Consider the following 13,242-nt stretch of genomic DNA (forward strand, 5'->3'; position numbering starts at 1 on the left):
TAGATTTCCAGTGCCAAGAAGCCGTACATAAGCTTCACATCACACAATGCCAAGCATTGGCTGGAGAGGTGTAAAGAATGTCAGCTCTGGCGCAGTGGAAACGTTCTCTGAAGTGATAAATCATGCTTCACTATTTGACAGTGTGATGTAAGAATCTAGATGTGGCAGATGCCAGTAGCATGCTACCTACTGGAATGCATAGTGCCTACTGTAAAGTTTGGTGGAGGAGGAATAATGGTCTGGGGCTGTTTTTCAGGATTTGGGCTAGGCCCCTTAGTTCCAGGGGAGGATCATCCTAATGCTACCGGATACAAAAGATATTGTAGATAATTTGGAGCTTCCAACTTTCTGGCAACAGTGTGGAGAAGGCCCTTTTCTGTTCCAACATGACTGAACCCTTGTGCACAAAACAGGGGCCATGAAGACATGGTCTGACTAGTTTTGTTTTGAGGAACTCAAATAGCCTGCACAGAGCCCTGACCTCCATCTCATTTACTTTCCAATTCACTTCTATTATCAAAATGTGCACCATCTTTTTATATTATTATTATTATTATTATACTTTATTTATGAAGCGCCATCATATTCTGCACACTTTATGAGGCACAAGCTCCTACCGAGCATGTGCAATAATTCACAGAATATATGTATATGCATTTTGCAATTGGCTGATAGCTGTCACATGATTCGGTGGGACAGAAAATGTAAATTAAAATCTACTATTCATTTGAGATTCAAATGAAGTGCTTTTGCAGTGTCTTTTTAGTATGCATTTTTTAATTATGCTATTCTAATGCGTTTAGTGAACCTTTATTGCCCATAGTTTTGAAATGGGATGTCCACTTAAAGGGCCACTAAACCCAAAATCTTTCTTTCATGATTCAGATAGAGAATAGAAATTTAAACAACATTACAATTTACTTCTATTATTTATTTTGCTTCATTTTTTAGATATCCTTATTTGAAGAAAAAGCAATGCACATGGTGAGCCAATCACATGAGGCTTCTATGTGCAGCAACCAATCAGCAGCTGCTGAGCATATCTAGATATGCTTTTCAGCAAAGAATATCAAGAGCATAAAACAAATTAGATAATATAAGTAAATTAGAAAGATGTTTAAAATTGCATTCTCTTTCTAAATCATGAAAGAAAAAATGTGGGTGTCATGTCCCTTTAAGTGTGATGGTCAGGTGTTGCACATACCTTTGGCCATATAATGTTTCTATATGTGTGTATGGTTTATTGGCCCATTTATGCTTCATTAGTGGCTAAAATCAAGACACTACAAAGAATTGATGTTAAAGGGACACTGAACCTAAATTTTTTTCTTTCGTGATTCAGATAGAGCATGCAATTTTAAGCAACTTTCTAATTTACTCCTATTATCAAATTTTCTTCATTCTTTTGATATCTTTATTTGAAAAAGAAGGCATCTAAGCTTTTTTTGGTTCAGACCACTGGACAGCACTTTTTCATTGGTGGATGAATTTATCCACCAATCAGCAAGAACAACCCAGGTTGTTCACCAAAAATGGGCCGGCATCTAAACTTACATTCTTGCATTTAAAATAAAGATACCAAGAGAATGAAGAAAATTTGATAAATGTCATGCTCTATCTGAATCACAAAAGAAACAAATTCGTTCAGTGTCCCTTTAATAAGTAGTACTGCATGTAATGCTGCAAAACAACTCCTGTACTAATGCACTAAAAAGTTATGCAGTCTTCTTTATTACAACTCACATTCCAGTTCCAAAGTATTGTAGAGGTTTGGATGTCCTGGAGACTACTCAGCTCTCGTCTGACTAGGAGTTGTCCCCGCTGCAGATCTATCTCTAGCAGGAACTGTTGGGTCACACGCAAGAAAACCCAAGGCCAGTCAGGGTTTCTTGGCTGCCCTTCTAGCACTGGGCACACTGTCACAGGAGAGCACAATGCATCTGCAGATTAAGATGATGATTTAAAAAAAAACAAAAAAAAACATTGGTGTGAAAAAGGTACATTAAGCGCTAATCATTTATAGCATGCGTATGAAAGAGCATTAGTTATACATCTAAATGGTTATCCATTAAAAAAAAATGTTTTAAGTTAAATCTGTTTAAAAACTAAGAAAGTGCTGAACCTGATCGCTTGGCAGCTTATGGTCAAGGGACACCCTAAGCCAGCAACAGAAGCATTTCCCGGGGACAGAATCTGGCGGCATCTTGCGAAGGTGCTGAGAGAAGCTATCTACCCTGGCCATCTGGTGTGGGATGAATACTACACAACATATAGCTACTAGCGGTATGGAAAGCCATACCGCATAGTTAGAGATTTGAGCTCCAGTTTTGTGATTTATTATCCCAGCAAGATCTGTGTGGAATAATGAGTGGGATAAGATGATGTAAGCCAATACTCTTGACAAGGCTAAAGACTTCTTTATTAGATAATTGTCTCATATTACTATGTTCCTCTTCTATTTTGACACCACAATAGTTTTTTCTTGCTCTAGAATGTTATCACTATTTGTTTGAGAGGTTTCTTGTATACTCTTAGTGGGCTCTCAAGATGTACAGAATCTGATATTCATATATCCACATTCTTTGAGTACTGAATAGCTTAAGGTTCTATCTACTCCTGTTAATTCCTAGAGCTCCCATAATGGGACTGTATTTAACTCCTACAATACATGTAGGCTTGCTAGCCCAATCTAATAATTTAAACAAAACTACCTTTATATTTATCTCTGCATGAAGTTCATATGGTTTATTTAATATTTCATGTTTTTACATTGTTCAATACAAGCCTGTTGTTCAGGTTAAAGTTAACATGAAAATTACCCCCCAGTAGTTCTGGGTATTTCATGCAACCCAATATATGGTAGTGGGTATTAGACAATATTTTTGCAAACCTATTAAGAGACACCTTTTACTTATATAGTTATTTTAGTTGTAAATCCTGGGCCCAATAGGATCTCTTAGATCAGCTGTACTGTTAAACATAGTAATAATACTAACCTAACATTACATACTAACAAAATGTATGCGCATAGCGGAGTGGCTTTCGCAAAGGAACACAACAGCACCTTGTTACTCATACTGTTAGACTGCATGTGGCCGGGGCAGTTGTATATGACCATACAGAAATTTATATGCTTCCATATACCTGTGCATGTCCCATGCAAAGTTAAATTAAACCCCCATAAGTCACATATGCTGTATCTTTTACTGAATAGTATATATATAAGTTACACAAGCAGTTAAAATACTAAGTTGGTATTGCATACTAAAGGTGAATTGTGTCTTTAAGCCTCCTATTAACCGGGGACTATTGAGTTTATCTTGTTATATATATTCTATAATCACTTCTTATATGTTCTGAGTAACTTTAAATATGTATCCTTTATAGATGGGTTGCAGACATGTGCATTTTATCTCACTCTATCTGCCGTCCCCACAATGTATGTTATACCTCCCTATAAGTTATTGAATTGCGTAAAACCAGAAACGTACCGCCTGCACTATTCTCAGGTGTCCCCCCCCCATAGTTTACTCAGTAAACTGAAGAAAATATATCCTATATGTCTCCTATATCCCCAGATTTTTCATATGTCATCTACCTATAATGATTACCGATAAATAATTTTCTAATCTTTACATTAAAATGAGGTTCCGGCTCCATAGGTTCTTTCATATACGTTTATGTGGGTAACATGTATGAAAAAAACATAATTTATGCTTACCTGATAAATTCCTTTCTTCTGTAGTGTGATCAGTCCACGGGTCATCATTACTTCTGGGATATTACTCCTCCCCAACAGGAAGTGCAAGAGGATTCACCCAGCAGAGCTGCATATAGCTCCTCCCCTCTACGTCACTCCCAGTCATTCGACCAAGGACCAACGAGAAAGGAAAAGCCAAGGGTGAAGTGGTGACTGGAGTATAAATTAAAAAATATTTACCTGCCTTAAAAACAGGGCGGGCCGTGGACTGATCACACTACAGAAGAAAGGAATTTATCAGGTAAGCATAAATTATGTTTTCTTCTGTTAAGTGTGATCAGTCCACGGGTCATCATTACTTCTGGGATACCAATACCAAAGCAAAAGTACACGGATGACGGGAGGGATAGGCAGGCTCTTTATACAGAAGGAACCACTGCCTGAAGAACCTTTCTCCCAAAAATAGCCTCCGATGAAGCAAAAGTGTCAAATTTGTAAAATTTGGAAAAAGTATGAAGCGAAGACCAAGTTGCAGCCTTGCAAATCTGTTCAACAGAGGCCTCATTCTTGAAGGCCCAAGTGGAAGCCACAGCTCTAGTAGAATGAGCTGTAATTCTTTCAGGAGGCTGCTGTCCAGCAGTCTCATAAGCTAAACGAATTATGCTACGAAGCCAAAAAGAAAGAGAGGTAGCGGAAGCTTTTTGACCTCTCCTCTGCCCAGAGTAAATGACAAACAGAGAAGACGTTTGTCGAAATTCCTTAGTTGCCTGTAAGTAAAATTTTAGAGCACGGACTACATCCAGGTTGTGCAGTAGACGTTCCTTCTTTGAAGAAGGATTTGGGCATAAAGAAGGAACAACAATCTCTTGATTGATATTCCTGTTAGTAACTACCTTAGGTAAGAACCCAGGTTTAGTACGCAGGACTACCTTATCCGAATGAAAAATCAAATAAGGAGAATCACAATGTAAGGCTGATAATTCAGAGACTCTTCGAGCCGAGGAAATAGCCATTAAAAATAGAACTTTCCAAGATAACAACTTTATATCAATGGAATGAAGGGGTTCAAACGGAACGCCCTGTAAAACATTAAGAACAAGGTTTAAACTCCATGGTGGAGCAACAGTTTTAAACACAGGCTTAATTCTGGCCAAAGCCTGACAAAAAGCCTGGACGTCAGGAACTTCTGACAGACGTTTGTGTAACAGAATGGACAGAGCTGAGATCTGTCCCTTTAATGAACTAGCAGATAAACCCTTTTCTAAACCTTCTTGTAGAAAAGACAATATCCTAGGAATCCTAACCTTACTCCAAGAGTAACCTTTGGATTCACACCAATATAGGTATTTACGCCATATCTTATGGTAAATCTTTCTGGTAACAGGTTTCCTAGCCTGTATTAAGGTATCAATAACTGACTCAGAAAATCCACGTCTTGATAAAATCAAGCGTTCAATTTCCAAGCAGTCAGCTTCAGAGAAGTTAGATTTTGATGTTTGAAGGGACCCTGTATCAGAAGGTCCTGTTTCAGAGGTAGAGACCAAGGTGGACAGGATGACATGTCCACCAGGTCTGCATACCAAGTCCTGCGTGGCCACGCAGGTGCTATTAGAATCACTGATGCTCTCTCTTGTTTGATTCTGGCAATCAATCGAGGAAGCAACGGGAAGGGTGGAAACACGTAAGCCATCCTGAAGTCCCAAGGTGCTGTCAGAGCATCTATCAGGACTGCTCCTGGATCCCTGGATCTGGACCCGTAACGAGGAAGCTTGGCGTTCTGTCGAGACGCCATGAGATCTATCTCTGGTTTGCCCCAACGTCGAAGTATTTGGGCAAAGACCTCCGGATGAAGTTCCCACTCCCCCGGATGAAAAGTCTGACGACTTAAGAAATCCGCCTCCCAGTTCTCCACTCCCGGGATGTGGATTGCTGACAGGTGGCAAGAGTGAGACTCTGCCCAGCAAATTATCTTTGATACTTCCATCATAGCTAGGGAGCTTCTTGTCCCTCCCTGATGGTTGATGTAAGCTACAGTCGTGATGTTGTCCGACTGAAACCTGATGAACCCCCGAGTTGTCAACTGGGGCCAAGCCAGGAGGGCATTGAGAACTGCTCTCAATTCCAGAATGTTTATTGGCAGGAGACTCTCCTCCTGACTCCATTGTCCCTGAGCCTTCAGAGAATTCCAGACGGCACCCCAACCTAGAAGGCTGGCGTCTGTTGTTACAATTGTCCAGTCTGGTCTGCTGAATGGCATCCCCCTGGACAGATGTGGCCGAGAAAGCCACCATAGAAGAGAATTTCTGGTCTCTTGATCCAGATTCAGAGAAGGGGATAAGTCTGAGTAATCCCCATTCCACTGACTTAGCATGCACAGTTGCAGTGGTCTGAGGTGTAAGCGTGCAAAGGGTACTATGTCCATTGCCGCTACCATTAAGCCGATTACCTCCATGCATTGAGCCACTGACGGGTGTTGAATGGAATGAAGGGTGCGGCAAGCACTTTGAAGTCTTGTTAGCCTGTCCTCTGTCAGGTAAATCTTCATTTCTACAGAATCTATAAGAGTCCCCAGGAAGGGAACTCTTGTGAGTGGAACGAGTGAACTTTTCTTTTCGTTCACCTTCCATCCATGTGACCTTAGAAATGCCAGCACTAACTCTGTATGAGACTTGGCAGTTTGAAAGCTTGAAGCTTGTAGCTTGTATCAGAATGTCGTCTAGGTATGGAGCTACCGAGATTCCCCGCGGTCTTAGTACCGCCAGAAGAGCACCCAGAACCTTTGTGAAGATTCTTGGAGCTGTAGCCAATCCGAATGGAAGAGCCACAAACTGGTAATGCCTGTCTAGGAAGGCAAACCTTAGGTACCGATAATGATCTTTGTGAATCGGTATGTGAAGGTAAGCATCTTTTAAATCTACAGTGGTCATGTATTGACCCTCTTGGATCATAGGTAAAATTGTCCGAATAGTCTCCATCTTGAACGATGGAACTCTTAGGAATTTGTTTAGGATCTTTAAGTCCAGGATTGGTCTGAAAGTTCCCTCTTTTTTGGGAACCACAAACAGATTTGAGTAAAACCCCTGTCCCTGTTCCGATCGTGGAACTGGATGGATTACTCCCATTAACAAGAGCTCTTGTACGCAGCGTAGAAACGCCTCTTTCTTTGTCTGGATTGTTGACAACTTTGACAGATGAAATCTCTCTCTTGGAGGAGAGTATTTGAAGTCCAGAAGGTATCCCTGAGATATTATCTCTAGCGCCCAGGGATCCTGAACATCTCTTGCCCAAGCCTGGGCGAAGAGAGAAAGTCTGCCCCCCACTAGATCCGATCCCGGATCGGGGGCCCTCAATTCATGCTGTTTTAGGGGCAGCAGCAGGTTTCCTAGTCTGCTTGCCCTTGTTCCAGGACTGGTTAGGTTTCCAGCCTTGTCTGTAGCGAGCAACAGCTCCTTCCTGTTTTGGTGCAGAGGAAGTTGATGCTGCTCCTGCTTTGAAATTACGAAAGGAACGAAAATTAGACTGTCTAGTCTTGGCTTTGTCCTGAGGCAGGGCATGGCCTTTACCTCCTGTAATGTCAGCGATAATCTCTTTCAACCCGGGCCCGAATAAGGTCTGCCCTTTGAAAGGTATATTAAGCAATTTAGACTTAGAAGTAACATCAGCTGACCAGGATTTTAGCCACAGCGCCCTGCGTGCCTGAATGGCGAATCCTGAATTCTTCGCCGTAAGTTTAGTAAGATGTACTACGGCCTCCGAAATGAATGAATTAGCTAGTTTAAGGACTCTAAGCCTGTCCGTAATGTCGTCCAGAGTAGCTGAACCAATGTTCTCTTCCAGAGACTCAATCCAGAATGCCGCTGCAGCCGTGATCGGCGCAATGCATGCAAGGGGTTGCAATATAAAACCTTGTTGAACAAACATTTTCTTAAGGTAACCCTCTAACTTTTTATCCATTGGATCTGAAAAAGCACAGCTATCCTCCACCGGGATAGTGGTACGCTTAGCTAAGGTAGAAACTGCTCCCTCCACCTTAGGGACCATTTGCCATAAGTCCCTTGTGGTGGCGTCTATTGGAAACATTTTTCTAAATATCGGAGGGGGTGAGAACGGCACACCGGGTCTATCCCACTCCTTAGTAACAATTTCAGTAAGTCTCTTAGGTATAGGAAAAACCTCAGTACTCGTCGGTACCGCAAAATATTTATCCAACCTACACATTTTCTCTGGTATTGCAACTGTGTTACAATCATTCAGAGCCGCTAACACCTCCCCTAGTAATACACGGAGGTTTTCCAGTTTAAATTTAAAATTTGAAATATCTGAATCCAGTCTGTTTGGATCAGAACCGTCACCCACAGAATGAAGTTCTCCGTCCTCATGTTCTGCCACCTGTGACGCAGTGTCTGACATGGCCCTAATATTATCAGCGCACTCTGTTCTCACCCCAGAGTGATCACGCTTACCTCTTAGTTCTGGTAATTTAGCCAAAACCTCAGTCATAACAGTAGCCATATCCTGTAATGTGATTTGTAATGGCCGCCCAGATGTACTCGGCGCTACAATATCACGCACCTCCCTCTGAGCGGGAGATGTAGGTACTGACACGTGAGGCGAGTTAGTCGGCATAACTCTCCCCTCGTTGTTTGGTGAAATTTGTTCAATTTGTACAGATTGACTTTTATTTAAAGTAGCATCAATACAGTTAGTACATAAATTTCTATTGGGCTCCACTTTGGCATTGCAACAAATGACACAGGTATCATCCTCTGAATCAGACATGTTTAACACACTAGCAAATAAACTTGCAACTTGGAAATACAATTCAATTAGAATAATATTAAAATGTACTGTGCCTTTAAGAAGCACAGAAGATCTATGACAGTTGAAAATTAATAAATTGAAACAGTTATAGCCTCAATCCTTGTAAACAACACAACTTTAGCAAAGGTTTAATCCCATTAGCAAAGATAACAAATTCTGAAAGCAGGAAACAAATTACAGAATAAACGTTTTTTATCTCAGTCAAACTATAATTCTCACAGCTCTGCTGAGAGAAATTACCTCCCTCAAAATAAGTTTTGAAGACCCCTGAGCTCTGTAGAGATGAACCGGATCATGCAGGGAATACAATGAGTTGCTGACTGAAATATTTGATGCATAGTAAAAGCGCCAAAAAACGGCCGCTCCCCCTCACACACAGCAGTGAGGGAGAACAGAAACTGTCAGAAAAACAGATTAAGCAACTGCCAAGTGGAAAAATAGTGCCCAAACATTTATTCACACAGTACCTCAGCAAATGAAAACGATTTTACATTCCAGCAAAAACGTTAAACATAATCTCTAGTTATTAAACAGCTTTATGTATTTCTTACAGTGTAATTCTAGTGAAGTACCATTCCCCAGAATACTGAAGTGTAAAGTATACATACATGACATTATATCGGTATGGCAGGATTTTCTCATCAATTCCATTGTCAGAAAATAAAAACTGCTACATACCTCTATGCAGATTCATCTGCCCGCTGTCCCCTGATCTGAAGTTTACCTCACTCCTCAGATGGCCGAGAACAGCAATATGATCTTAACTACTCCGGCTAAAATCATAGCAAAACTCTGGTAGATTCTTCTTCAAACTCTGCCAGAGAGGTAATAACACACTCCGGTGCTATTTTAAAATAACAAACTTTTGATTGAAGATATAAAACTAAGTATAATCACCATAGTCCTCTCACACATCCTATCTAGTCGTTGGGTGCAAGAGAATGACTGGGAGTGACGTAGAGGGGAGGAGCTATATGCAGCTCTGCTGGGTGAATCCTCTTGCACTTCCTGTTGGGGAGGAGTAATATCCCAGAAGTAATGATGACCCGTGGACTGATCACACTTAACAGAAGAAAGGATGTTTATCTATATACTATATCACAATTCAGCTCAATTACTTTAACTCTAATTCCCCTAAATACACTCTAGAAGCAATCCTCTGTATTATAACGTGCATTTCAGTTAGATAAACATTATTTGCATACCAACATCTTTTAGATTATATATATATATATATATATAAATATACACAGGTAGCCCTCAGTTTACGCCAGGGTTAGGTTCCAGAAGGAATGGTTGTAAATCGAAACCGTTGTAAATTGAAACCCAGTTTATAATGTAAGTCAATGGGATGTGAGGGAGTTAGGTTCCAGGCCCTCTCAAAATTGTCATAAGTAACACCTAATACATTATTTTTAAAGCTTTGAAATGAAGACTTTAAATGCCAAACAGCATTATAAACCTAATAAAATAATCACACAACACAGACTTCACTTGCATTTTTCTGCAAACAGTTCTTTATATGCATTCCAATCTGGACTGATTTATATACAGGAATATCTAGTTCCTTTGAAATCTGCTCTATAGCTCAGGTCTGGTTAAACTGATTAATTTCAGCTTGCATGGCTTTGCTGCAACACAAGCGGACAGCTCCACCTACTGGCTATTTTCATCAATGCACTGCTTCTCAATAGCAGTCACATGACTGGAAAGAAACGGTGTAAATTGAACCGTTGTAAACCGAGGGCCACCTGTATATATATATATATATATATATATATATATATATATATATATATATATATATATATATATATATATATATAAAACTAATAAAGTGCTATATATTCTATGGGACAGATTGTCCAAAACAAATAAAAACAGTTTTAAATCCACATATTTAGAAATTATGGTCTGCTCAACATTGCGGTTCCTGTGTAGAGACTGAATTGGTTAAGGGAAGAACTTTGCTCCTAACTTTGGAGCTTCCAAAGAGAAGTCCTTAAGCCAAAATACACATGTGGCCTTGAAGTATTATATGACATGTAACCTCACCTTCTATAATCTCCTCTTCCTCTTGTTGACACACTGATTTCTGCTCATCCCACAAGTGATCCTCAAGGACATCTTCTATTTTCTCTATTAACCTATCTGCAGCTTCAGGCTCATCTCCCCCAGCCGTGCTACGCTGTGAGCTGAGTGACCTAGCAAGTACCGGATTGCTGCACATTGCTACAGGAGAGGGGCTGCTCCTTATTTGATCTGTGCTCATCACTTCAGGAGGGAGCATCACTGTGGCTGGTGGAGGAGTGTGTCGGGAAGGTAAAGGACTGTGTCTTGTGGTGTAATCCTGATTTAGCTCGTCCTCTAGGTGAGTTCGGTACTGTAACCAGTCAACACCAAACTGATCCCGAAAACTGTCCGTGCGCTCAATGTCTTTCTGATGTTGTAATACAGGACCTGTAAACGTGAATGGGACCTAGTAATATACATGACTGTGTATAAACAACTGACATTTAAGTGCCTGTACATTAAACCTTTGATGTTACATTAGTTAATGTGGATACTATTAAGATGTATCAGGATGATAATATTAATATGCAAATAAAGATAATATTTTATGCAAGTATGAGACCAGAAACCAAATCTTCAAGATTTTTTTTCCACAAATAGGAGCTAAGAATTTGAACAGTTCAAAATGTATGCAAGTGAGAAATGAGTTGCTGACTTATGGATGATTGTGAAGTGTTATTCAGTTGTATGCAAGTTATTGCAAGTTTAAAAACATAAGGTAAGAGAAAACGTAAAGGGACAGTAAAGTCAAAAACTTTCACAATGCAGATAGAGCATAGCATTTTAACCAACTTTCTTCTATTATCTAATTTGCATAGTTCTCTTGGTATCCTTTTTTAAAAGCATACCAAGGTAGGCTTAGCGCTGCATACCAACTGCTGATAGGTTGCTGCACATATATTCCCCATATTCATTGGCACATCTGATGTGTTCAGAACAATCTTGTTTTGAATAGACCAATATAGTTTGAGTTTCACACTTTGTGCTTTCCAAACTGACCAATAGTGACAATACTTTACTAACCAATCGTCTGTCCTCGCTGCTCACACTCGCTGTCACTTGGTTCAGAGATACTTGCCCTGCGAACCTTTACCTAAGACAAAACCAAAAGGCTGCAGTTACACTTTAACACTGCTGGCGCAGCTACATATCACAAGACATCATGCCTCACCTTGGATTTCTTCTTTGGCAGACGAGTTGTAGCTCTGTCTGCAGCAGAGTAGCTATCCGTAAAATCTCCTGTGCAGGAGCTTTCTGTTGCAGAGTTGTTTGGTTGCTGCCCAACCCTGTCCGCTGAAACTAAATCCTTCTGAGGAGGTGAAAGTCCTGATATTAGACGTTTCATATAGCACATTACATGTAGGATCTAGAGATTAAAACCTGCATTCTGTGCTTACATATACTGTACATTAATATTGACCCATATAGCCAAATGGTTAAGAATTGCTGATGTGCTGCGCTACTCAGTATGTCAATCTCTTACCATAAGCTCACAGTTCGACAGCAACTTCCCATCCAATAAAACCTAAAATAAATAAACAGGTTTCCAGTAAGATTAGAGGAAAACTGACACTGCACTGCAGAGTAGGAAAACCTACAATATTCACCTTGTCAACAGCTTTGGGGGACAGATGCTGTACAATCAACGCTCGATAGTCACTGTGGAAATACAGGGGGTTTCCTTCAAGGAAGAGCTTTAAAAGAATGTAAGAGATAACGAAAAATTCAAGCATAAACATAACAATTCACCTGGCATTCTTTATGGTACCTTTTTCAGATTTTGCAGCCTGGCTAAGCCTGAGAGTTGTGTGTGGTCCACAAGCAAATTATAGGACAAATCCAAATGCTGCAGGTTTATGAGTTCTTCTAGACCTGGAAAGAAGATAATTGTCAAAGCATTAGGCCACAAACCAAGAACCCTTGGTCACAGTGACCAAAGCAAATAAAGTGTGCACACTCATAGGGCCTCTCCTGCTCACGTAAATGATAAAGAACTGACCATTGGTACTTGACAGTTGGTTGTGTCTTAGGATGAGGGTGTGAAGCTGTGTTCTGGCCTCTAAGCTAAGCTCTGGTACCCCCTGCAAAAGGTTATATCCTAGATTTAAGTACTGAAGCTCAGAAAGAACCTGTAGGAAAAAAAAACACAAGTACAAGCTATGTAGGACAGCACACTTTACATCATCCTTGACTTTCTTTTACTTAACGGCACACAGAGATGAAAGACCATACCTTTAAAAAGGAGTTGCAGCTTTTTATCTGGTTATGACTTAAATCAAGAATCTTCAGAATATTCAATAATTCCTAAACAGGGTTAGAAACCAACGATGATAAAATATCAGACTAATAAAACAAATGTATGCAAATAATGAAAAACCTAACAAATAATAATAATAATGTTAGCAGCAAACATACTAGAGGATTATGTATGTACAGTATGTATGTTTAAGCGTATAGACAAAAAAAGTAGTGACTGAGTATGTAGATGACAGCATGTCTATTAAGGGAGTCTTACGACCTGTGAAAGTGATCTTCAATGGAAGGTAACTACCACCCATAAGATTACCAATTCACTGATGAGCAAGCTGTGTGAAATAATGAACAAAGTATACTTTAAAAGGGCCATTAGAATGATTAAAGAAATGCTC

At 40.1% G+C, this 13,242-nt stretch overlaps 1 protein-coding gene across 3 annotated transcripts in view; it reads right to left on the reverse strand.

The window, feature by feature from the left end:
* Positions 1 to 13,242, reverse strand: part of STK11IP (serine/threonine kinase 11 interacting protein) — a 338,389-nt gene that overhangs the window by 241,678 nt on the left and 83,469 nt on the right. For all 3 annotated transcript variants that reach the window (XM_053698220.1, XM_053698219.1, XM_053698221.1), the window contains exons 7-15: positions 12,827 to 12,898; positions 12,594 to 12,723; positions 12,363 to 12,466; positions 12,202 to 12,288; positions 12,078 to 12,119; positions 11,766 to 11,903; positions 11,618 to 11,687; positions 10,577 to 10,981; positions 1,744 to 1,940 (exon numbers count right to left, since the gene is read on the reverse strand). In XM_053698220.1, the coding sequence (XP_053554195.1) occupies positions 1,744 to 1,940; positions 10,577 to 10,981; positions 11,618 to 11,687; positions 11,766 to 11,903; positions 12,078 to 12,119; positions 12,202 to 12,288; positions 12,363 to 12,466; positions 12,594 to 12,723; positions 12,827 to 12,898 (1,245 nt within the window). The remainder of the gene's footprint in view (positions 1 to 1,743; positions 1,941 to 10,576; positions 10,982 to 11,617; positions 11,688 to 11,765; positions 11,904 to 12,077; positions 12,120 to 12,201; positions 12,289 to 12,362; positions 12,467 to 12,593; positions 12,724 to 12,826; positions 12,899 to 13,242) is intronic.

The sequence above is a fragment of the Bombina bombina genome, chromosome 1 (genome assembly GCF_027579735.1).
Source record: "Bombina bombina isolate aBomBom1 chromosome 1, aBomBom1.pri, whole genome shotgun sequence".
NCBI lineage: Eukaryota > Metazoa > Chordata > Amphibia > Anura > Bombinatoridae > Bombina > Bombina bombina.